The sequence below is a fragment of the Triturus cristatus genome, chromosome 8 (assembly GCF_964204655.1).
Source record: "Triturus cristatus chromosome 8, aTriCri1.1, whole genome shotgun sequence".
In the NCBI taxonomy this organism is placed as follows: domain Eukaryota; kingdom Metazoa; phylum Chordata; class Amphibia; order Caudata; family Salamandridae; genus Triturus; species Triturus cristatus.
The window spans coordinates 471,950,657-471,977,755 of NC_140591.1; the positions used below are offsets into that span (position 1 = coordinate 471,950,657).

Sequence of the window (27,099 nt, forward strand, 5' to 3'; positions counted from 1 at the left end):
GTGCCATCTCCCTTCCTTTTCTGACCCATTTGCCACCAAACCTTCGTCAGGCTAGTGGCGTGTATGGGAGGAAGGTGAGTGTCGGGGCGGACCATTAGTCAGATTCTCTTCGTATGCAGAGGGTCACTGTCTAGTATCAAGTATCAGGGACCATCGGGGGTCCGGAGATGATAGAACATCAAAACGTTGGAGTTAGGTGGCTTATCAGTCCAGAGCCGACGTTGGAGACTGCGATCTGGAACGTGAATGGGCATCCGTCGCTATAGGAGATGTCCTGCGGCAGTGCTTAAGGTAGTCTTCAGCTTGTTGAGGATTGTGAAAGTGATGCTGTTTTCCTCGGTGAGTAATGCGAAGTTTCGCGGGGTACAGCATCGCGTATGGGATGTCTTGAGCTTGGAGCTTCTTGACCGCAGCGAATGTGCGCCTCACCTCCTGCACTTTTTGTGTAAAGTCTGGATAGAAGGCGAGGGTGGTATTTTCGTAGTGGACTTATTTTGTCTCGTGGGCTAGTCGTAGCACTGTCATGATCCCGATAGTTGAGGAATCGGACAATCACCGGTCGTGGAGGTGGGTGCGCGTTCAAGGACCTATGCACTCTTTCTTCTGTCAAGTGGGCCGAAAGGGCGTCCCTTCCAAACAGGTCGGCCAGGAGGTGCTCGACGAAGTCTTCCATGCGGCCCGTATTGGTCGTCTCTGCAAGGCCTAAGATGCGAACATTGTTTAGTCTAGAGCGGACCTCCAATTCCTCGTTTTTGTAGGCGATGACCTTGAGGAGTTTGTCCATTTGCGAGACCCGCTCCCTGTGCTCAGTGGCCCCATCCTGCAGGTCGGAGATCCTGGTTTCCGCCTCCTTGAGTCGATGGTCATGTTGGTCCAGTTTATGCACCACAGAGTCCAGCCGCGCATTCATGGTGTCCGTTTTCGTGTCAATGGCGCTCAGGCTGTTTTTCATACTGCGCAGTAGGGCCTTCCAGTCTTCGTCTTGGCTTTCTGCTGCGTCCCAATCCGCATGACCCGCGCAACCAGGCTTGGACACTTTGCGTTATTGGAAAGGGATTTTTGGTTGCTTCGGATCGGTTCTGCCCATTGTGTTCTCCGAAGGACTAGGGAGCCCCCTGGTAGGAATAGAATGAATCCCAAGCCCTCCGGAAACGGGATAGCTGTGGCGCTAGAGACGTTTCGCAAAATGGCCGCTACTGGTCGACACCTCTGTATCACTTCCTATCTGCTGGGAAGGGCACGGCGCTTATCGCTAGTGACTGCGTTGAAGTGTGGTCGCCATGCTGTGTTGTCAGATAGTCAATTAATGTGGGGGGGAGTGGTATAGGAGTCGTCGGCTTCCCTCCGCATATGGGCAGTGATGGCTGGCCGTTCAAAGCGGATAAAATGTCCACGCAGCTCCTCGCCCCTTATGTGTGGTGGCTGGCAGAGGTGTCTACTCTCCTCCGGGCCCTGCCGCCGGAGGTGCCCTTGGTATCTCTGGGCTCGCTCCCCCAGCCACAGGCCTTGGTAGGGACACAGTTTTGGCTGTCTCCTCGCTCCGGGCCTGCAGAGCAGCGGTCGTCACGTGGCAGGTCTCACCGCTGCCCTCATTTTGCCTGCGAGGGGCAGGGCGCGCACCAAAGCTCCGTGAGGCCCCAGCTCCAGTCCGCCAATGTGTCAGCGCGGGCCAAAAGCAGGTCTGAAGCGGCCAGCCACTCGATGTAGAGAGCGCGACAGCCATGCGTCACTCTCCCCCCCCCCCCTCTCCAACTCCTCACCTCGGAAAAACAGCTGCAGGTAGCGGCGTCTCCTGGTGCCGCCGCCGCGCCGTTGGTTGGGCCCCGCGCTGCAGCAGCGTTGGGATCAGGCCTGCGTTTGCGCTTCAGTCCGCAGGCTTGCGTGTATCGCGGCGGCGCCTCTCGGCTCCAGGCCACAAGTGCGGTAGCGGGCGCAAGAGCATCCGGCCTCCGTCCACGCGTCTCTCCGCACTGGTTCAGGATGTGCTGCTTTGATGAGACCCTCGGGAATTCCGACAGCGATTGAGCTTGAATTGGAGCTCTTTAAGCGACTCAGGATGGGTCTGAAGGATATTTGTCCGCCCGGCTGGCGAGAACCTTACCTGTGTGTGGCCATCTTGGTCGCGCGCCACCTAGCGCCCCCTTAATTTCTATTTCTAATCGTTATACAATTGTTTTAAGGTGTGGATAGTTGTACTGAAAACATTTTAAACTGTATTAGATGTACCTCAAGTTTTGGTGATGCCATGTGTGTGTATTTTTTTTTTTATTACTTTGTTTTATGGTGTCAGGATATTGATAAAAATATTGGTAGAATTAATGATATATCATTAATTTTGCCAATATCATGTTTTTTATATATATAATATATTTTCATTCCCCCAGTAAGAAGTTCTGGATAATTGTTCCAAATCTTGGATTAGCTATTATGTCCAAGAGAACAACTGTTCATGTTTAGAGTAATTATGTACTTTTTGAACTTTCATTGCGGAGAATTAACTTGTTGGTCCGTAGTAATGTTATTTTGTCATGCTTGATTCTGGATTTTTTTTTTCGATAGGTACCATTATTAGTAGCATGAATAACTTGCTTTTTTGATGTTTCTAGATGGCCGACTACTGTTTGCAACACCAGTGGACCCCTTGTTTCTTGTGCTGTATTATCTGGTGAAGACCGGTCAAGCGGTAAGCTGAATGATATCATTACTACAGATATTGCTTTTGAAAGGGGAAAACAAGATATCTTCTATGTAATTGCACAGCAATCTTCTGTTTCCTGTGAAATTACCGGAACAAAAATAAACGACTAGAGCGCTTAGTAGTTTAGAAACCTAGTCCTTCCATATATGTTAATCATGGAGAGCTGTTTTGACCCTTTTCCCCCTCAGTTTTCCTGACTTTACTCACCCTCTCTTAGACGTGCAATCATAGCTCCCTTTTGACATAGTTAATCAAAAAGTGGACCACAGTTTTCAAGCCTTACTCTACCCCCTTTCCCCACAGTTTGTGCAGCTGTATTACTGCACAGCTTTTCCCTGCAAAAAAGCTGATAAGGTATTATTTAATAATAGCTCGGAGTCAGAGAACTACATTTTCAAGCAGGGACATTAGGAAACAGGCATTGGCTAAGCCAGTAGGTCTTTCCTGTGCTAGAGCTATTGGCTTTGGCAATGAGTTTTAGCTGTGTTGTACACCGGTGTAGGTTGGTTCAGACTATCGTGGTGTGGGTTAGATTGGTTTAGAGTGGAGTGGGGTAGATTATAGTGGAATATATTAGGGTAGAGTGAGGTAGATTGGAGTGGGGTAGATTGCTGTGGAATGCGGTGGGGTAGATTGGAGTGGGGTAGATTTAGGTGAATTGGGGTAGATTGGAGTAGATTGGGTTAGAGTGGAGTGGGGTATATTGGTGTACATTGGAATGGGGTAGATTAAGGAAGAGTGGAGGGGGGAGTTTGGAGTGGATTGGGGTACTTGGTGTGGGGTAGATTGGAATGGTAGTGGGGTAGATTGGGATGGAGTGGAGTGGGGTAGAGTGGATTGAACTAGACTGGAGTGGGGTAGATTGGACTGGACTGGAGTGGAGTAGATTGAGTGGATTGGAGTAGGGTAGAGTAGGGTGGAGTGGATTGGAGTAGGGTAGAGTAGGGTGGAGTATAGTATAGTAGATTGAGTGGATTGGAGTAGGGTAGGGTAGAGTAGGGTGGAGTGGAGTAGATTGAGTGGATTAGAGTTTGGTAGATTGGAGTGGAGCGGATAGTAGTGGAGTAGACTTGGGCAGATAGTAGTGGGGTAGATTGGGTTGGGGTAGAATGGAGTTGAGGGACGTGGAGAGGTGAGTTGTGTCATAGACTGTCTCACAGTGGAGCGGAGCGGCATGACGTGGCGTGGCAGTGTGGAGCAGAGTGTTATAGAGAGGAGTAGTGGAAAGTGGAGTGGCCTAGAGTTGAGTATGCATGGTGTGATAGTGCACTGCTATTATGGACAACACATGTCCAATTAAAAAATGACCATTACATTGGTACAGACCTACCATTTTACTGCACACAAATGATAATGTGTGAACATTGCATCTCCTAGTATATTGATTTTGGTTGTATTAAAATGTTTCCACCACACTTCAGAATTGCAATAAAAATGTGCTTCATTTCTACTGTTCTCCTTCTGATGTATTCTGAGATATAAGCACAGTTAATTTTTAGGTCTCACCTAGGTAGCGCGCATGCGTTGCTCTAGGAGATGACCTTCAGAAATTGGTCAGCTCTTTTCAAGCACTCGTGCTTGTGCTGGCATCCACCTTGCGGGAGCGAGCAGCGGTGCACGGGCCATCTGTTTTCAATTAGCGTGGCCGCGCGCTCCGCTCCTCGCTCCCGCAAGCAGGAGTGCTTGAAAAGAGCTTACCCTCCCCCACCCTACCTCACCTCCCTCTCTCCTGCAGTGTTTTCACCCACTCCCCTGGCAACTCCCACAGATAATGTTTTCTTGGGACTCGAATCCTAGTGGTCATATAGTTCGGAATGAGTAAAGTTGAAGCTCTACTTTTCTTTATTTCTTTTCTGTCTCTTGCGCCCGCTTCTTGACTACCATTCTTCCTCTCGTGGCCCGTCTACCATTCACTCATCGTCACGCAGTATCCCTTCTCATCTCCTAGCTCTCTGCAGCACTACTTGTTGTACCGCCATTCACAATTTGCGTGCCGTCATTACGGTCATTAACTCCCTCTGTACCTCACCTTGCATCCTCATCTTTACTTCTATTCCTCCCGTTTTCTCTCTTCTCCAGCTGTTTGCTTTGCTTCCTTGAGTGAACACTTTTTGGCTAATCGTCTTTACTTCCCCTCTTTGCTTCCATTCCGGTCATGTTCTAGCCCTATTTTGCGCCCTATCTGATTCCCAAGCCCTCGGTGATTCCGGCTTGAAGTGGCGAACGGGGGTGACGTGTTTAATTCAGAACATCACTAAGTGGTTAGGAAGTATCGACAATTCTCGGACGAGTGGACGTCATGGTCCGGATCTCCCTCTAGCCGCAGTCACCTTTCTCAGTCGTCTGTTCTCTTTTCCACAGTGTCCTCTTCCCACTGGCTGTCCCTGTGCTCCACAGCTTTCCTGTCATCTTATCTCTGCACCTTGCTCTATTGACCGCCTCTGCCTCCAGCCCATAAATCACATTTGAAATCCACTGCAGCTGTTGCTCACCAGCAGGGGCCTGCCGTGTAAATCAATCGGGCGGGTACAATATCGCATACTTCCTTGAAAACCCCGATAAATTATGTACAGCGCTTTACTGACATCTAGCAATTTGGTGATATACTCTGCTTCCATAATCAGATGCATGAGAGATGTCACTGCCCTCCCTGTGCCTGTTTATCTTCCTCACGTTTTAACAGATGACAATGTTTATCGCCTTTCTCTTAATTGTTCACCATAGGGCACTTCTGTTGTGTTGAAGCTTCTTGGCGTCTCCTCGGGTTTACGTTTACGCATTCCTGGGTGGCGTGGTAGTTATTCATGTACAGTCTGTCATTGTCACTAGTGTCTGACATGTCATTTAAGAATGAGTTCACAGAGCGGTTCAATCTACTGTGCTGACCAAGTGGTCTGCGAGTGGTAGAGGCTTCCGATATTGGGCAGCTGCCAGTCCTGAGTGCTTTTATAAAGACCTGTGTGGTCAGTGGTTTGAGGCGCTGTTTTGCTTCTGCAATATCACTTTTGTATTCTCTGACGTACAGTGCCCTTTCCACTGCCCCTTTCACCAACACCACACCCATTGACATAGTACGGCCTGTCAGTGCTATCAGGTTCGGGTACCAGTAATTATTACTTTGCAGTTTTTACATTCTGCGTGGCCTCAGAATTTAAAACTCCATTACTTGCACAGATTTGCCTTCTAGACCTACTTTTGGTATTCCAAGCAACACCGTGGTTGGGCTTGGAGATGGTGACAGATCCTATATTTGATGTGTGCTGGAGATACAGGGGCAAAGTATTCGCGTTCAGACATGGGCACTACTGATGAAATCATAAAAAACATTACTGCTGCTTGTTGTGAATCCGGTCATAGCAAATTGGTATCCTGTATGTGATTTGGGGACTGAAGTGAGTAAGCTTTGTAGCCTGGCAAGCGGCTGGAGACCATTGATTATGCAAGAGGAAACTTTCCGAACCTTCAATTGGAAGTGGTACAATAACTGTTTGCATTGTTTTTACATTAATGAGTTGAAATAAGGGGCGAGTTTAGAGCAAGTGAAAAGCTGCTTGGGAGGAAAAACATTTGAAATGCATACTGGAGGGGAAACGGCCATTACAAAGCAGCTGTTACTACACATAGCCTGTACCATGTGCCAGTGGCACAAAACTATCTTATATATGTATATTTCTAAATCCGACTACTTGAACTATTGTGTAGCAGTTGTATAGCTCTTCAATTCCTAGCTGCACAACACCCAGGAAAATGTGCTGTATGGCTAAACACTTATAAGGTCCCAAAGGCGAGACCTATTGGCTATGCCAATGCTTGTTGCTTGATGCTAGAAAAGATAACATCCTACCGCCTGTCCTCCCGCATGCGTAGTCAGCAGGATGAATTGTCACACAAATTCTCTCACCTTGAATCCTGCGAAAGAGAAGTAAACACGAAGGGCCAGATGTACAACCGTTTTTTGCGGTCACAGAGGTGTTTCAGACCTCTTTGCGACCGCAAAACGCGAGTTGGCCATGTACTATTCTGCAAAATAGGAATAGCAAGTCGCTGTTAGAAAGGGGTGTTCCGAGAGCGTCCCTTCTTCATAGCGAGTCCGCCAGGTATGTATGACTGTTTTACGACCGCAGTCTACCACCCTTCTCAGAAGTGTGTTAAAGCACTCGCAAACAGGAAGGGGTCCCCAGGGGACCTCTTCCCCTTTGGGAATGCAGGGGAAAATGTGTTCGAGGCATATGAGCTGCAGATCACACACTAAGGATAAGATCGCCATCTGGTGTTGGGCTCGGATGATTGCAGGTTGTTGTTGTCTTCGGAAGAAGTCTTTGGTCACGAGATAGGTGAATCCTCCTCTGGACAACAGTGCGCATGGGCATCCACTCCATCCTCAGATTGTGTTTTTTCCGCCATTGGGTTCGGATGACCCTTTTTCCGCTCCAGCAGAAAACTTCTAGCAATCACAACCACTCTCAAAATGTATAACTCGACGTCGAAATCCCATCGGACCGGCTCCGGACGCGGCTGATTGAAAGGACACCCTTTAAAAAATGCCCCCAATGCGGAGCAAAGTTCCCCCCCAGTGATCACCACGAGGTCTGTAATTTGTGCCTCTCACCAGACCACAACGAATCCAGCTGTCCAGCCTGCGCCGCATTCCGTTCGAAGAAAACTATCCGAGACCGAAGAGCTTGACGCCATATCATGGCCAAATCGGTACCGGAACCAGAAGACATCTTTGCACAGGATGTCCCTGACGACGATTCCGAAGACCTCCAGATCGTGTCCGAGGCCGACGATTCTGATCCGAGGCAGCCCGTGAGTACCAGCTCCCCTACCCCAACCCCACCACAAAAGACATTGGTCAAGATCCAAAATCATCTTCAGAAGCCCCGCCCCCGGGCCCGGCTCCGAAGAAAACTAAGCCTGCAGGTGGCTCGGGCTCGAGCAAACCTCATATTATTGTGCCTACAATACCTTCGGCACCGAAGCAGGCTCCGAGGCCGAAATCTCCATCGGCACCGAAACGTCACTCAGCACCGAAACGTTCTTCGGCACCGAGGACCCCACCGGCACCGAAAGGTCCTTCGGCACCGAAAACTACATTGGACCCGAAAAGTTCGTCGGCACCTAAAACATCCTCGGTGCCGAGAAAAGTCCATAAAGAACCTGCCGATCTCACAAAATCCAGATCGGAACCCAAGAAGTCAGCGCCAAAGCCACCTTCGGACACTGAGGAACTTTTTCGGCCAGATCCAATGCAAAAACGAATTTACATCAATCCTAAAACCGGACATGTCACAGCGGTGCCATACAAGAAAAGGAAGCTGGACACACCACCTCCTCCAGCTCCTCCAAAGAAGGACTGTGCCACTTCACCCATACGTCCTTCCTCTCCTATATTACCTCCTATCCCATCCCCCCCACCGCCTTCTCCTCTACCATCTCCTTCTCACACACCATCCCCACAGGATGATGATGATTTAGGGGGAGGGGGAGACCCGGATTTCCTTAATGATCCCACTGATCCTAATGATCCCTTTACACTCCCGGACACGGCACCCATAGATGACTGGGCTTACCCTATGCCTGACATGCCTGATCCCACTCCATACCCCTCAAAACCCTCCCCTCCTGATGACCATTTAGGGTTTGGTCAGCTTATAAACAGGGTGGCACTGTTCCATGGCGTCACCATGCACACAGACACACCTGAGGAAGATTTTCTCCTCGACACCTTTGAGCAGTCGCAAAAAAACTTTCACCTTCTGCCCATGATTAAGGGAGTGGTAAAGCACGCCACTGAGGTTTTTAAAGACCCTGTTAGGGCCAGGGTTCTTAACCCCCGGATCGGAAAAAAAAATACAGACCGGCACCACAGGATCCTACGTACATCAAAGCGCAACTCTCCTTAGACTCTTTAGTCGTGTCAAATGCCAGAAAGCGGGCGAACTCCCAAACAACCGGAGACACACCGCCCCCAGACAAAGAGTCTAAACTCTTGGAAGCTTCCGGCAAAAGGGTTGCTGCACAAGCTGCTAACCACTGGCGTATTGCCAATACACAAGCCCTATTGGCTCGCTATGATAGGGCTCATTATGATCAACTGGAGGACCTTTTGCAACACCTGCCTGATCAATACAAATCACATGCCAATGACCTCATCCAAGAGGGCAAACTAATATCAAATGCCTCCATCAAATGTGCATTAGACGCAGCGGACACCGCCTCCAGGGCAGTCAACACAAGCGTACTACTTAGACACCACGCATGGCTCCGCATTTCCGGCTTTAAGCCGGAAGTACAAACAACCATTCTTGCTCAACCCTTTAATCAGGAGCAACTATTCGGACCCGCAGTAGACACTGCATTAGAAAAAATGAAGAAAGATGATGAGACTGCCAAATCAATGGGAGCATTACAGTCTCCTCAATCCAGAGGCTCCTTTCGTCGCTCCTTTTATAGAGGGGCCTCCAAAAATGTGGGAACAGACACCTCTTCCACCTTCAAAACATCAGGTCAAACATCCACTAACAGAGGATATTTTAGAGGAGGTTACAGGGGAAATAATACCAAAGGCCGAGGGCGGGGCAACAACAACACCCGCACCTCTACAGCCACTAAACAGTGACTTACCACCACTCCCCCCAGACCATTGCACTCCGGTCGGGGGAAGACTTCAACAGTTCCTACCTGTCTGGAATTCCATCACAACAGACAGGTGGGTAAGACAAATTACCCAGTCTGGCTACTGCCTCGAACTCCTAAACACCCCCCCAAACATACCACCCAAACACCGTCCCATGTCGTCTCACCACCTCACGCTCCTCAAACAGGAAATTCAGTCTTTGCTTCAAAAACACGCAATAGAACCAGTTCCACTCCAACATCAGGGCACAGGAGTATATTCTCTATACTTCCTCATTGCCAAAAAGGACAAGACCTTAAGACCCATACTAGACCTCAGACTACTAAACCAGTATATACAATCAGACCACTTCCACATGATCACTCTCCAGCAGGTCCTTCCATTACTTCAACAAGGCGACTTCCTTGCCACATTGGACCTCAAGGACGCATATTTTCACATCCCTATGCATCCTGCACACAGGAAGTATCTACGATTCGTGGTAGACGGTCAGCACTATCAGTTTACAGTTCTCCCATTCGAAGTAACAACCGCACCCAGGGTATTCACCAAATGCTTAGCAGTAGTGGCAGCGCATCTCAGGAGACAACAAATCCATGTCTTCCCCTATCTGGACGATTGGCTCATAAAAGCCAATACTCTCAACAAATGCGTTCTCCACACTCACCGCACTATTCAAACCCTACACGACATGGGATTTACAATCAACTATCCCAAATCTCAACTACAACCCTCCCACGTACACTAATACCTGGGAGCCACCATAGATACAACCGAGGCCATAGCTTATCCCAGCACAGCCAGGATAGCCAACATACAAAATCTCATCAAAAAATTTCAAACACAACACACTCTTCCAGCAAGAGTGTTTATGCAACTCTTAGGCATGATGGCGTCATGCATCTCCATAGTACCCCATGCACGCCTTCAAATGTGTCCCCTACAGGAATGTCTAGCACAACAGTGGAACCAGGCCCACGGACAACTTACCGATCTGGTGTTGGTGGACAGCCGCTCACTTTGTTCACTGAAGTGGTGGAACACCATCAACCTGTCCAAAGGGCGGCCATTCTTAGAGCCTCTTCCACAAATTGTGCTGACCACTGACGCATCTCTTACAGTATGGGGAGCCCACCTCCTTCAACACACCACTCAGGGCAGGTGGACTACTCAACAGAAAAAGCTCCACATCAAGAACTTCTAGCGGTGTTCCTAGCACTCAAATCCTTCCAAGTGCATCTAAAAAGCAAAACTGTACTCCTCCGCACGGACAACATGACCACAATGTATTACATACAGAAGCAGGGGGGGACACATTCTCTACAACTGTCCCAACTTGCACAACAAATCTGGAGATGGGCAATTCCCCAAAACATCTACCTGCTAGCAGAACACCTCCCAGGGGTTCAGAACCAGGTGGCCGACCTCCTCAGTCGACACACACAGCAAATACACGAATGGGAATTACACCCCAAAGTCCTACTCCCATTCTTCCAAAAGTGGGGACAATCAGACATAGACCTGTTCGCCACACAAGAAAACGCAAAATGCCCAACCTTCGCCGCCAGGTTTCCACACCAACAGTCAAAGGGCAATGCGATATGGATCAACTGGTCAGGCAGATTTGCGTACGCTTTTCCGCCTCTCCCACTTATTTCATTTGTAGTACGCAAACTGAAACAACAGTCGCTAACGCTCATCCTAGTAGCTCCCACTTGGGCACGCCAACCCTGGTTCACCACACTTCTGGAACTATCTCTAGTTCCACATCAAAAATTGCGTCTCTCCCCGGCTCTATTAACCCAGAACCATGGAGAAATCAGACACCCAGATCCTCCAACTCTGAACTTGGCAATCTGGCTCCTAAAGTCTTAGAGTTCGGATACCTCAACCTTCCTCCAGACTGTATGAATATCATAAAAGAGGCCAGAAGACCTACTACTAGGGCGTGTTATGCAGCAAAATGGAAAAGATTTGCCATTTACTGCACTAACAATGACCTACGTCCACTGGATGCGTCCATCCAAAACATCATTTGCTATTTGCTACACTTGCAAAGATGCAATTTAGCTTATTTCTCTATACGTCTACATCTAGCGGCATTAGCAGCCTACTTGCAAAATAGGCAACACCTGTCCCTCTTTAAGGTACCAGCCATTAAAGCATTTATGGAAGGTCTTAAAAGAATTATTCCTCCAAGATTACCACCTTCACCAGTGTGGAACCTTAATATTGTTCTAACAAGGCTCATGGGTCCCCCATTTGAACCAATGCACAAATGCGAACTGCAGTTCCTAACATGGAAAGTGGCTTTCCTTGTCGCAATCACATCCCTGCGAAGAGAAAGTGAAATACAAGCCTGAACTCTTGAAGAACCCTTCCTACGACTAGATCATAACAAAGTGGTTCTTAGGACAAACCCAAAATTCCTCCCTAAAGTCATCTCCCCTTTCCATCTAAACCAGTCAGTCAAACTGCCAGTCTTCTTCCCTAATCCAGACTCAGTAGCTGAGAGGGCACTTCATACCTTAGATGTTAAAAGAGCCTTGCTTTATTACATCGACAGAACCAAACCTTTTCGAAAAACCAAGCAACTGTTTGTTGCTTTCGTACCACCACATAAGGGCAACCCCATTTCCAAATCGGGTATAGCCAGGTGGATAGTTAAATGTATCCAAATATGTTACCAAAAAGCTAAACGTACTCTTAAAGTTCCCCCTAGGGCGCACTCCACGCGTAAAATAGGGGCTTCTATGGCATTCTTAGGGAACATCCCCTTAGAAGACATTTGCAAAGCAGCCACATGGTCTACTACACACACCTTCACTAAGCACTACTGTATCGATGTGCAATCCAAACAACAAGCTTCAGTAGGCCAAGCTGTCCTAAAAACTCTATTCCAAACTGCTGCTACTGATACAGGTGACCACTGCTAGGGGAGACACTGCTATATAGTCTATCCTTAGTGTGTGATCTGCAGCTCATATGCCTCGAACGGAATATGCTACTTATCAGTATGCATCTGTTCTTGGCATGTAGAGCTGCAGAGCCACACACGCCCACCCGCCTCCCCGGGACCTGTATCTGTTCCAGCATTGTCTTAATTAGACACTACACATGGACATCCTTTCTTTCTACTTCTTATACACTCCATTTCCCATCATGGCGAAAAACAATCTGAGGATGGAGTGGATGCCCATGCGCACTGTTGTCCAGAGGAGGAGTCGCCTATCTCGTGACCAAAGACTTCTTCCGAAGACAACAACAACATGCAATCATCCGAGCCCAACACCAGATGGCGATCTTATCCTTAGTGTGTGGCTCTGCAGCTCTACATGCCGAGAACAGATGCATACTGGTAAGTAGCATATTCCTTTAAGGGCAGGCAGTGGTCCCAGGGACCACTACCTGCACTTGAAAAATGAAACGAAAACGTTTCATTTTTAGGTCTCTCCTGAGCCAGCACGCATGCGCTGCTCTGCAAGACATTTAGTAAGGGCTTTAAACTTTGGAACACACGCTTGTGTTTGTGCTTTTGTTTTCTTCATCCGCTATTGGCCTTTGCATGCGTCTTTATAAAAGACGTCACGCAATTGGCCAAAGGCGGGTGCATGTCCCGCCTTCTCTCTGCCCTGGCCTAGGGTCCGCGGGAGCGAGCACGGCTTTCCTCCCTCATCATGGCTCATTAAGCACAGCGTGCACTTTCACCTCCAAACGCGGTCACTTTCCCTTTCACGTACCACGCTTGTTTTATTTATTTCTATACTAGAGCGCCGTAATGCCTTTCTGCACAGAACACCCCTCCCACCTCCCAAACATCAACCAGAGCGATGCCGTGGCTTGTTTCTTTTCTTTGTGAGCCACTCTCACTGCAGGCACGACGTATTTTGTTTTTATTAACGGAGCATTGCGCTTTAATGTGCTTTGAATTTTAAATGCAGTACTGGGCTGTACAGAGCCCTCCTTGCTGTGCGTGCGCTACATGAACGGATATAATAGGCGCTGGCTGTTTGTTTTGCAAATTCATACAGCGCAAACTGAACTCAAGAGTAGTAGAAACCTTTACAAGACACAGTTACATTACACAAGAGCACATTCACACAGGAACACATAGCCTTTGAGAAGGCACGGGAGATAAACTAATTCGAACTAACTCGAACAACACCAGCTTCCGCAAGCGATCATCATGCGTAATTAATCAATTCATCTCCCCATGGTCCCCCTGTTTACTGAAAACTGGGCGCTAAGGAACATTCACACGTGCTATAAGAAGGGATCACCCCGTTAAATCTGTTTCGTGTTCTATCTACTCGCTGTTTTTTGTATCTAATATTCGGCCTCTTTCTGCTCTCCCATGTGCCCCCTTCGAGATCCTCCTCCATCTGCATTCTGCCAGCACACTCCTACCCAATAGTCGTCCACCACCACGTCGTCCACCACCACGTCGTCCACCACCACGTCGTCCACCACCACGTCGTCCACCACCACGTCGTCCACCACCACGTCGTCCACCACCACGTCGTCCACCACCACGTCGTCCACCACCACGTCGTCCACCACCACGTCGTCCACCACCACGTCGTCCACCACCACGTCGTCCACCACCACGTCGTCCACCACCACGTCGTCCACCACCACGTCGTCCACCACCACGTCGTCCACCACCACCACGTCGTCCACCACCACCACCACGTCGTCCACCACCACCACCACGTCGTCCACCACCACCACCACGTCGTCCACCACCACCACGTCGTCCACCACCACCACGTCGTCCACCACCACCACGTCGTCCACCACCACCACGTCGTCCACCACCACCACGTCGTCCACCACCACCACGTCGTCCACCACCACCACGTCGTCCACCACCACCACGTCGTCCACCACCACCACGTCGTCCACCACCACCACGTCGTCCACCACCACCACGTCGTCCACCACCACCACGTCGTCCACCACCACCACGTCGTCCACCACCACCACGTCGTCCACCACCACCACGTCGTCCACCACCACCACCACCACGTCGTCCACCACCACCACCACCACGTCGTCCACCACCACCACCACCACGTCGTCCACCACCACCACCACGTCGTCCACCACCACCACCACCACGTCGTCCACCACCACCACCACGTCGTCCACCACCACCACCACCACGTCGTCCACCACCACCACCACGTCGTCCACCACCACCACCACGTCGTCCACCACCACCACCACGTCGTCCACCACCACCACCACGTCGTCCACCACCACCACCACGTCGTCCACCACCACCACCACGTCGTCCACCACCACCACCACGTCGTCCACCACCACCACCACGTCGTCCTCCACCACCACGTCGTCCTCCACCACCACGTCGTCCTCCACCACCACGTCGTCCTCCACCACCACGTCGTCCTCCACCACCACGTCGTCCTCCACCACCACGTCGTCCTCCACCACCACGTCGTCCTCCACCACCACGTCGTCCTCCACCACCACGTCGTCCTCCACCACCACGTCGTCCTCCACCATTACCACGTCCACCACCACCACGTCGTCCTCCACCACCACCACGTCCACCACCACCACATCTGCCAGCACCACATCTGCCAGCACCACGTCCACCACCACCACATCTGCCAGCACCACGTCCACCACCACCCTTGACAGGTAAAGTCTCTGGAGGGCAGGGGTAATAGGAGTGTCAACCCCAGCTGTACCTGGGACATTTAAGGATGCATTGGGTGCGAGAAGACGGGAATAGGGACTAGAAGTATTACACTAGACCCAAGATACATTTTGAAGAGGCGCAATGTCACAGGGACTCCTGTAAAAGCACTCGCAGCATCTCTACCTCACAGTGGCATACCTGCACGAGCCGCTCACTCAAAACAAGCATTGGCATAGCCAATAGGTCTCGCCTTTGGGACCTTATAAGTGTTTATCCATGCAACGCTTGATGCTGTTGCACCAAGGATATTGTGCTGGATAACTAAACACTTATAAGGTCCCAAAGGCGAGACCTATTGGCTATGCCAATGCATTTTTTTTTTTAATGCATCCCTTTTTCCTTTAAAGAAAAACGGGCTGCATTTAAATAAAAAAAAAAAAAAAAAAAAAAACTGCTTTATTGAAAAGCAGTCACAGACATGGTGGTCTGCTGACCCCAGCAGTCCACCATATCTGTGAGGCTGGCCATTCCCAATGGGGTCGCAAATTGCGAGTGGCTCATGAATATTGATGAGCCTCGCATCTTGGAACCCCATTGGGAATTGCTAATGGTGTCTCTGACACTGTTGTACATTGGATTTAGCGACTCGCAATTCATTGCAAATTGTGAGGCACTAAATTCAATGGTCGTACATCTGGCCCCAAGTTCCCTCGACATACAAAGCCTAGCCTTACATTTGACCTCTGTCTTTGAATGCACAGCAAATGAGACGAGATAAGAACAAGATTTAAAGTCCTGTTTACAGATAGCAAGTACTCGAGAGGATTCCGGGAATGCTCACAGGAGAGACTAAGTCAAGCTGGATGGCCTAAAACAACAAGCAAGCTACTGAGCCAGCTAGGAAAGGTGCACTCTGTAGAGTGGCTCAACAAAAGAAAAAAATAGGTCCCAGTACTGCAAACAGTGTAATACGAGAAGCACTTGGGCCATGCTGTAGGGGAGGTTCATATGCAAGAGGAGCGAAGTGCCGACCGCAGAACTGACCAGGAGGAAGCAAGCAATTGAGAGTGGCTTTGAAGCCCACTAATTGTAAGTAATTGGAGGGTTCTGAGCCCATTAACAGCAAACAAAATGCATTGAATAGACAAGCCATGCGCTGTCTATGCGAGACCTAACAAATCTGAATTTAATCGGAAATTACCACAAGAAAATGCAAAAGTATATTAAAAAATGTATGCAAGACCTAGAATAAAGGAACTGGGTAATGTTAACTGGAAAGAAAGGCTTTATTTTAAGAAAGAGTTGTTAGAATATAGCTGGGTTGAACACAGGATTTGAAGAAAAAATTCTTAAGATGAAAACAAGTGTATTTTTGGGAATGTACCCGCTTAGTTCTGTGGTCAAACAACGTTTTTTTTTTTTTGGCAAACGAAAATGAGTTCCCTCTGCTGAAATCTGCTGTACAAATGAGATGTTTGAGTGCATAAGAGTGTGTTCTAGTTTATATTTCGTTGTTGCCTCCTAAGGAGTACTCAACTGTACGAAAGTGCCCCTTTTTAACATGGTCCTCCTCACTTTTTGCCTGGTAAATGATGTGATTTTGACTGAAAGTGCACTGGGTTCCTGCTAAACAGGTCCCCAGTGTCAGAGCTCTCTCCCAAAACTGTACAATTGTTTTCCCAATTGCCAAAACGTTTAGCACCCTCTCGAAGTCCCTAGTAAATGGTACCCTGGTACCTAAGGCCTGAGGTGCTAAAGAGGGTCAAATTGTGCCACTCTAGGGGAACCCTCACCAAGCACACGCAAGGCTGACCTTGCAGGCTGCGTGTCTCGGTGCAGACAAAAGTGAAAACACATGTCACACATCCCTGTGAGCCTTGTCCCCAACACTGCATGTAATATCTAAGTCACCCCTACAGAAGGCCTGACAGCCCTAAGGCAGGGTGCTGAATATTACATGTGAGGGGCTACCTGCATGAGCAGATATGCTCCTGTGCTGGTCAGTTCTATTACTGCCAGTACAAGTGACCAGGGAAGCCATCATAAGACATGCTAGACACTGGTGAAAACGAGTTCCCCAGCTACATGATGGCTTCACTGAAAATAGGGATGTTTGGTATCAAACTTCTTGTATTAATACACCCACACTGATGCCAGTGTTGTATTTACCGATACATGCACACAGAGGGCACTATAGAGGTGCCCCAGAAAACCTACCAGCCTCTGGTGTACTTGCTGACTGGATTCTGCCAGCCTGCTAACTAAGACACTTTTCTTACCTCTTAGGGTGAGAGCATTTGCTCTCAGGAGACCAGAACAAAAGCCTGTCCGGGAGCAGGGTGTAGTGCTCCTTCACCCACAGGATGATCTGCTGATTAGCTTCCCTGGGCCAGAAAGCTTCAAAGAGCTGCCGATTTGGAATGCAAATCTGGCTCCCCTCACAGGAGAGTAAGTCACCCCCCTGCCCAGAGCCCCTTTGGCACCAAGACAGTTGGAAAATTAGCTAGTCAGGTAGGTTAGTCCCATCCCTTAGGTGGTCTACAGAGAGGTGGACATGATTTTTCATAAGTAGCCATTTTGTGATGGTATACTTAGGAATTCTGTGACTGGGTTATGCCCACTTCCCGCAGGAAGTGGTCATATAGGGGGCAGAGTGACCCCAAGGGTCAGCAGCCCATTGACTCCTACACTACGCTCCCCTAACACCCCTAAATTCAGTATTTAGGAGAGCCCCTGACACCAGAGAAGCAGATCCTGATGACCTAAGAAAAGAGAGAGCGAGAGGACACCGAAGAGCCGCAAAAGCAGATTGGAGAAAAGAAGCAGCTAACCTGGTACCAACCCTGCCGGCCTGTCTGCATCCCTCGTAGAAAACTGTGCTAAAGTCGACTCGTCCTGCAGCTGTTGACTCCAGAAACCCAAGAGGACTGCCTGGCTTTGATAAAGACCCAAGACCTCCTGTGAACAGCAGGCCTGTTCTTCTGCACCCTGCAGGAACTCCATAACAAGAGACGCCAAAACCCAACACTTAAAGCAACCACTACTGCACCTGTCACCCCTGGCCCGAATTGAAGTGGGCCTACTGTGTAGTCAAGGTCCCCAGCCCTCCAGAGCTAAAGTCCATTGTGGTTTCACTCCTCATGGACTCCCCCAACAGCGACTGCTCCTGGTAAGAAAACCAGATGCCTAAAGTCACCTCAGTATTCTTCACCCCCGGGCCATGGAGTAGAGGACCCCAGGTGTCCCTACACCTGATCACCACAAGACTTGAAACACCCCCCCTCCGTTCCATTGATTGGACGCAACTGACCTGCAGCCTCTTTTGGCAGTGACCGATCTCCATAGAAATTTTCAGCTCCCGATGCTGGTTTGCACCCTGCACCTGGCCGCCCTTATGGCGCTGGTGGTGTACTGCTAGTGCTGCCTTGGACCTTGCCCACCGCTCACCTTAACTCCTGGAGATTGATCTTGTAAGTCGCTGTACTATACCTGTTTGCAGAAATTGTTCTTCCTTCCATAGGATAACATTGCAGAACTCAAAAATGGCAGTGTCCGCTTTTTGAAGCGAAAGGAATTTATATTTAAGAATGTACTTACCTGGGGAGGAGCCTAGCGCTTGACCAAGATGGCCGCGTGAGCCTTGAGCTCCCGCTACCCTCGCGCCCTCCGGCAATCATCCTGTTTTAAATCTTGGTTTTCATGCACGGAATCCTGCAGATGAGACACAGCTGTGGCGATTGACGTTGTCCGGGCCGAGATTGCCCACCGGGGACCGAAGTTGTGCATGGCGGAAGATTGCGGCCTACCTCCGAAGGATGCCAGGGGCTTGCGTTGGCAGGATGCCCGGCCACTAATTGAACAACAGCGGCCTCGGGAGGTGTGAACTGACGGACTGATGCCGCTGCACTTTCACTTTCGCTTTCTCGCCTCTTTGTTTGCGCTGGGTTGGGAGCGCTTCATGCGGATCCGCTGTTGTCTGGAAGACCTCCACTCGATCCTGACTGGCTGCTAAAGTCCGAAGTTGACCCTGCTTCCTCTAGCTGAGTGAGGGACATCTATTTGCGACTGCCCGTCCTGCGGCTCGGGATGTCGACCAAATCGGAGGCAGACTGGTCGAAGTCCAAGACTACCAGGCGGGGAGGCTATACCCAATCCAATAATATGGATCGTTATGCCCAGCAGAAAGGGTCACCTGGTGGATCGGGACAGTCGCTGGAGGCACAGAAGGCCGATTCGCCCCCAGCCTCGGAGTTATCATTGCAGGATATCAAGGGGGCGATAGATGGGATGCAAACATCGATCGGGCGACAGTTTGAGGCCCTGGCGCACAAGGTGGACACAATCTTGGTGGATGTCAACTTGATTCGCGCGGACCTGGGCAAAACCAATGAGAGGGTCAAGTCCCTGGACCTCAAGACTACTGGCCTTGCGGACGATGTCTCGGAACTCCAGGCTGAGGTTCGTAAGTTACGAACCGCGAATGACCTCTCCGCCCGCCGGCTTGAAGACTTTGAAGGTCGGGCCCGGCGCAACAATGTGCGCCTTATTGGGGTCCCGGAAACCTCAGAGGAGCACTCCGTGGATTTACTTGTCGAGGACTTGGTGGTAAATCATCTTGCGCCTAAGGGCCTCGGCAGGTTTTTTGCGGTGGAGCGGGCTCACCGAGTGCCTAAGGTGGGAGCCCCCCCGCGGCCGATTGTAGCCCGGATCTTTAATTTCCGAGATCGAGACGCTATCCTGCAAGCATCGAGGGTGACAGGCCCGGTGCCTTTTCAGAATGCCTCCGTGAGCTTATATCCTGACTTCACCCAGATGGTGCAGAAACAGAGGCAAAGTTTTTTGGGGGTAAAGCGGCGGCTTCGGGAGATGGACCTGAAGTATGCCATGCTTTTTCCCGCCAGGCTACGTGTGGTTTATGACGATCGGACTTTCTTCTTCGAATCACCGGACATGGCAGGGGACTGGTTGGATGCGCTCCCGCGGCGACAGCCTGGCCGGGACAGCGTGGATGGAGCGGAAGGAGATCGAGATGGCCAGAAGTGATATCTCCGGTGTCGGCTGGTTTTTGACTCAGCTCCGGACAGTGACTCGCACCTTACTGCAGTAATGGGAGGGTGGCGGGGGGAAGATAGGAGCCCTTTCCTCCCTTGGGGTACTTTTCGTAGTTTTGCTTTTGATGGGGCGACAGGCACACTGCAAGTTGGGGGGGGGGGCTTAGTAAGCTGACGCAGGGGTGCAGGGAGGGGGGGGGATTCGGGATGTGGGGGTTGTTGTTGGGGTGCAGGGAGGGGGGGGGATTCGGGATGTGGGGGTTGTTGTTGGGGGTTGTTTTCTTTTCTTGCAAGGCGTAGCAATGGTTGTCCGATCGTGGTTCTCTGGGGGGGGGTGGGGGTCTCTTTGTGTTCAGGGATGGGGGATAGGGGCTTAAACATAATTAGCTGGAATGTTAATGGCTTAGGGGATCGTATTAAACGGGGGATCGTCCTGCAATTCTTGAAACGGACCTCGCCAGATGTGGTCCTCCTGCAGGAGACCCACCTTATAGGGAATATGTGTTATGCACTTAACAGAAAGGGTTACAAATTCATTGCTCACTCGGGGTTCTCCACGGGCTCCAGGGGTGCGGGCATACTTGTCAGAGCTTCCCTACCATTTGAGGTTGACTCCACCATTGCTGACGACAGGGGGCGCTTTGTGGCTGTGGCGGGGAGGTGGGAGGGTAGAACGTTGGTATTGGTTTCTGTTTATGTCCCTCCAGCCCTGCAGGCCTCCACGTTTGCTGATCTGGGCAGGGCCTTGTTGGAACTCCCCGAAGGGCTGCTAGTGGTGGGAGGTGACTTCAATGCGGTTGGTTCTGGAACGCTCGATAGGCACCCGCCCAGAGACATCGGGGGTGCTCAGAAGTGGCTTCCCGACTTTATAGATACTTTTGGTCTGGTAGATTGTTGGAGGCTACGACACCCCACTCAGAGACAATATACCTTCCATTCCGGGGCCCACGGGAGTCTCTCTCGGATTGATTACTTGCTCACTCTGGCTGCCCACGCCTCTTTGGTGTCTGAGGCTAGGCACATGGCACGGGGCATATCTGATCACTCACCGGTGTGGGCCCGTCTTGATAGTGGCCGGGTGGGGGGGGGGGGCAGGGTGGCTCCCATTAACCCCTGGTATTTTCGTGACCCCAAGATGCGCAGTGCGTTGCTGAAGACAGTTGACCACTATTTTCAAGAAAATCAGGGTTCGGTTGAATCAGCGGTGTCCCTATGGGAAGCTTTTAAGACGGTATTGAGAGGGGAGGCCCTGTCCTTGGTAGTGGCCGCCAAGCGGCGGAGAGACGCTGAGGTGACACAAGTAGAGGGCGAGATAGCTGCTTTAGAAGTGGCCTTGGGAGAGGATGTTGCACCGGCCACACTGCATAATTTGAGCTTGAAGCAATTGGAATATAGGGACCTGGTGACTAACGCTGCCAAGACCCTCAATAGAGAGCAGCAGGGTCGCTTGTACGATGTTGGTGATAAGGCCGGGAAATTGCTGGCGTGGTTGGATAAAAAAGAGCGTGTTAATCGTGTGGTGCCGGAGTTGTCGACGGCTGGGGGAGAGGTTGTCACTGATCCCGACGGTATAGTTCAGTGTTTCTCGGACTATTTTCGTACGGTATACACCTCGGTCTCGGACAGGCCCACTGAGGACTCGTGTGACCTTCTGCGAGACATCACTCTGCCCTGCCTTTCTGCCATTGATAGGGATGACCTCGATGGGGATATAACGGTAGATGAAGTGGCGTGTGCTATCCGAGCGTTGCGCTCCGGTAAGGCTTCGGGCCCAAATGGTCTGCCGATTGAGCTGTACAAGCTCCATCCTGATAAGTTGGCTCCTCATCTGCGCGCCATGTACGTGGAGGCGCGGGCGAATGGGTTTCTTCCGCTCGATCAACGGCTGGCGACGATTGTGGTAATACACTAAGACGGTAAGCCCCGGGACAAGTGTGGCTCCTATCGGCCGATATCACTTCTCAACGCCGAGCCGAAAATCCTTGCTAAGATCCTTGCTAACCGCTTGGTCCGGGTGCTTGGCGACTTGATCCACCCGGATCAGTCGGGCTTTATCCCGCACCGTAACACTGCACTGAATCTTAGACGCCTTCATGGAGTGATTGCTAGGGCGGGCACGATACGAGAGCCGGCTATCGTGGCGTGCCACGATGGCCTTCGATACGGTGGAGTGGGCATATCTATGGGCTGTGCTAGCTAAGTTCGGCTTTGGGCCTGGATTTGTAGGCTGGGTGAGGTTGCTCTATGAGGGGCCTCTTGCTAGCGTCGTGGTGAACGGGCGGGCGTCGACACCGTTCGAGCTCGGGAGAGGCACCTGGCAGGGCTGTCGCCGTTGTTGTTCGCCCTTGCCCTTGAGCCGTTGGCGGCGTTGATACGATGGCACCCGGAGATACGTGGGCTTCGCTGGTCGCCTGACCACGAGGACCGTATTTCACTCTACGCCGACGATATTCTGCTATACCTCGCCTCGCCTAAGAAATCTCTGATAGTGGTTTGTGACGTCTTGACTTCTTTTGGTAGGAACTCTGGTCTTGTCATCAATTGGGGGAAGTCCTCCTTGTATGTCCTGTGTGGGGATGTCCCGCCTGTCCCGCGCAACTGCTCGATCCAGATAGCCCGGCTTTCTATATTTGGGGATCTATATCACCACCGACCCCATTTTACGATACGAGAAGAACTTGCTCCCTCCCTTGGCACGTCTGCGACGGGACGTGGCGGGCTGGCGGCGGTTGCCTCTTTATCCCCTTGGCCGTGCCGCCCTGTTTAAAATGATGTCTCTTCCCCGTTTCCTCTATGCCCTGCAGAATACCCTTGACTTGGTCCCGGCCAGTTATTTCCGTGAGGTCGAAAGCCACCAGCGCGCGCTATTGTGGGAAGGGCGTCCGCGCATAGCGATTGTTAAGTTGACGCTTCCGTGGTACGACGGTGGTATCGCGCTTCCAGACATTCGACGTTATTACTGGGCCACCCAGTTGAGCGCGATTAACCATGGTGTGTATGGTCCGGCGCTGAGCCCTGGCTTCGCCATGGACCGCTGGTTGCTGCGTGGGGGCAATTACCACAGAGCTTTGTACTCTAAGTCGTCCGACTTAACCCTTACGGGGCCCACCAGGGTGGCCGTGCGTATATGGAAGGTGGCGACGGATTCACTGGGCTGGAAGGGTAAGCTTACCCTTGCCACCCCTCTGTTTGACTCCGATATTCTGGGAAAGCTTTGGCATACCAAAGGGTTTGCGAAGTGGGACCTGATCGGTATATCCAGAGTTGGAGACCTTTTGGTTAAGGGTAGGATAAAGTCATTCGAGGAGCTGCAGAAGGAATATGAGCTAGGGAACTCGGAGTTCTTCCGCTACGCCCAAGTGTGCCACGCCTTGCGGTCAGTCCTGGTAGAAGGTGAGAAGGTGCCTGAGTCCTCTCCGTTGGAGGACCGGATCCTGGACGGCCATATGCCAGAGAGTACGATCTCGCTCATTTATAAGAAACTTATTAATGTTCGGGCAGATCTTCTTCTAGGGTTGCGCGAACAATGGATCAGGGATGGCCTTGAACTGGACGACGAGGATTGGCAGTCTGCAGTCTCCTCTCCCAAAGAGGTCGCGATCCCCGCGCGCCTGCGGCTGGTGCAGCTTAAAATACTCCATAGGGTATACGTGACGGGGCCTAGGCTGGTTCATATGGGTTTCTCTGAGGAGGGCTTATGTAAGAGAGGCTGCGGTATGGTGGGCACCTTTCTACATATTATTTGGGAATGTGGTGTGATCATGGAGTTTTGGAGGCGAGTACACGAGGTGATGGGGGAGGTGACGGGCATCGTCATGCAGCCTGAGGCGCGGTGCTGTCTCCTGAATGTTTGGGGTCCTACTGACCACGACGCGGCACAGACCCAATGGGTGACCCTAGGGAATATGGTAGCCAAGCGCGACATCGCACGTCTGTGGGGCTCTGATAGGCCACCTACATTGACAGCGTGGATGGAAAACATGGATTGGAGCATGTTTAGGGAGAAGACAGTGTATTGTGCTCGAGGGCGCCCTCGGAAATGGCACTGTATGGGGGCGATGGAACCAGTACAGTGCCTGCCCCCAGACCCGGACCCGCCCGAGGAGCAGCTCTCCCCTTAGCCCCCTTTTTCCGGCTTAGATCTCTTTGCTGAATGTGTTTGTCCTCTTGAGTCCCTGAATTCCCCTCCTTTCCCTTACTATAAATCTGTGTCTGTTGGACGAAACGGGGCTCGCTCCCCCTGATGGGAACCCTTTTGGTGCTTATGGTGATTACTGCCTTGCTTGTGTTTTGGTTTGGATTTGTGTTTATTTAAAATGGAACCTTTGCATATCCTGTCAGTGAAATGTGGGCACTCATATCTGTTGTGTTTCTAAAGCTGCCGTACCTCCGGGTTGTCGGCTGAATAGCTGTGTCACTGATTTGCAAAATAAAGGTTTTGGGAAAAAAAAAAAAAAAAAAAATGTACTTGCCTAATGATTTTTCTCTGATGCCTAAATATATATAAAGATACTTGCTATTTTTATGAATTGGTGTGGATCTCCTTGACTCAAGTGTGTCATTTATTAATCATTGTGTGTATTTGCAAATGTCTTGTACTCTGTGCTCGACCACACTACTCCCTAGCAAGCCCTTGTGCTACACACTCGGCATGAGCACCAGAACTAGATCACAGGCTGAATGTGTCCAGGAGAACCAAGCTTGGGACACAATACATTCCTAGCTTGAGCTGATCAACACAAAATGATTTTTTTAATAAAACATATTAACATTTTCAAAACCAGCAGCCATAAGTACGAGTGATTTACAATGATACATATCCCGAAAATGTAATGCAATTTCTCCTTGATACTGCACACTTTCGGTCTTCCATGACAGTACAGCGTGGCTTACAAACTTTGTCCCTTCCTACCCCTCACCAGTCCTCCCCAGCAGCAGCAACGGTTCAGGCCTCCTGAGCTTCAAAAGCAAACTCTTCATTGCCCGAGGGTCCAGGGTTGAATGCAACAAGGATCGAAGCACTATCCCACATTACTGAATCCAATCGCTCGAAATCCTCATGTGTTTATAGGGACACTCTATGACAATATAAATTAGCCTCTCTAGACCAGGCTTTAAGCTACCTGTGAACAGTGGCGGCTCCTCCTCTAAGGCTGAGGCGAGTCGCCTCACTGCTTTTTAGCAGTGAAGTAAAGGGAAAATAAAATATCTGATAGAGACTACTAGCCGCAGATTCCTTCACGTAGAATTATCCCCAGGCGTGAGACTGGATCCGTAAAATTTTCTTGCCCAGCATCCCTGCGTGCCGGGGGGACGACATCACGCGACTCCGCCCAGGCGTCGTCCACGCACGTGACGTCAGCGAGATCACATAAGTCCCACCCCGGCGCGCCTATGTCAGTTTGTTCCTTTTCCGCGTGCAGCGCGGATCCAGTTTGTGCTCTGGGCCTTTGTTTCCCTTCTGCTATTGCTGCGTGTGTGGGAACGATGTGCGAATGCCTTCGGGCTTTAAAACTTGTTCGTCGTGTGACCACCTCATGTCGGCGACGGATCCTCACCCCATCTATGTGGTGTTTGGGGGAGCACCACGACTCCACTGATTGTGAGGCGTGCCAGCAGATGAAGCCGAAGTCCCGGCGAGAGCGCCGGAAGAAACTTCTTTCGGCTTGTGTGTCCAGGTCGGCGGCGTCATCTCGGCCGGCCCCTGAGGAGGGTTCTCGGACCCGCGACTTCCCTCGCCGACTTCGATCTTCTCCCAGGTCGCAGATGTGCCCCTCACCTCTTGGTAAGTGTCTCAGTTTGTCCCCCGAGGGTCGTGTTCCGGCCTGTCGGGGGCATGGGCTCTCCGCAGGTGGTGCGGCCCCGTGGGTTGTCCCCTTATCTGCCATTTCCCGGCGTGGGGGCGACCAGACCCCAGATGGAGACATATGCGGCGGCTTTGCAGGCCTCGCTGGCTTCTCCTCCTTCCTCTCCTGGGACGTCAGCAGATCCCTTGCAGTGTGCAGGGCCCTCCGCGGGCATCGCCGGCGGCTCTGACGCCAACTGGTTCAGATCCAGGCTCGGAGGATGTGGTACTGTTGGGGTGCGGCCCTTCGGTGCTCCCTCCTTTGGACCACGGCGCCTCTGCTTTGCCGCAAACTTCTGCGGGAGTCCCTGTGGTGTCGCGAGAGGTCACCGGGGCTCGGGTCGCACCCCCGAGCCCCCCTCTGTCCTCAGGGCAGGCGGCGGCCTTGGCCGAGGTGACGGCGCTGCGATGCCGGCGGCTGCTGGCCCTGGCAGTGCCACAGGGGTTGGCGGAGGACTCTTCTCGCCTGAGCCCCTCTCGGTCCTCGGGACAGGCGGCAGTCTTGTCCGGGGCCGAGGTGACACAGCTCCAGCGCTGACAGCTGCTGGCCCTGGCAGAGCCACAGGGGTCGGCGGAGGGCTGGTCTCGCCCTGTCACGAGTCGCGGCTGGCGGGGGTCTCCGTGCCTCCCCGGGCCCTTCTCGTCCCTCCGTTCAGGCGGCTGCCTCGTTGAAGGTCAGGTCGGCGCCGCCCCGGCTCCGACCCAGCTCCAGGCTCCTGCACCGGCTGCTGTGTCGGGGGTTGGCGAAGGTGTCCTGCCTCAGGATGTGGACTATTCGGTGCCGGGCCGACGTCGGGTCATTGACTCTTCTTCGGACGCCTCCTCTTCTCCAGAGTATCGGTGGTTGCTGGTGTCATCCTCGCCGGAGACGGGCCGCCGTGTCGTGGCTTTTTCCCCGACGTCGTCTAAAGGCGGCTCCTCGCCGTCTTCCCGACCGCGGTCTTCGCCGGAGGAGCCGCAAGTCCCCCACTCCTCTGTCCCTCTCCCTTCTTTCCTGCCTTGGGCCTTCCTTCCACCGGTTGGCTTGGGGGATGGCCACCTTAGTTTGCAGCTGTCCCCAAATGAGGAGCTGCTTTCCCCTCAGCGGGGCCCTTCGGAGGCGGGTGCGGCTTTCGCCAGCGCTATTTCCACGGCTGTGGGAATTTTGCGTATGGGTGATCCAGCTACCCATTTCCCCGCAGATCATCTTCTGGAGGT

The 27,099-nt window shown here is 51.5% G+C and overlaps 1 protein-coding gene across 1 annotated transcript in view; it reads left to right on the forward strand.

Moving 5' to 3' along the window:
• Window positions 1–27,099, forward strand: part of RNASEH2B (ribonuclease H2 subunit B) — a 247,040-nt gene that overhangs the window by 72,295 nt on the left and 147,646 nt on the right. Inside the window, exon 4 of the mRNA XM_085621944.1 lies at window positions 2,607–2,683. Within this exon, the coding sequence (XP_085478070.1) occupies window positions 2,607–2,683 (77 nt within the window). The remainder of the gene's footprint in view (window positions 1–2,606; window positions 2,684–27,099) is intronic.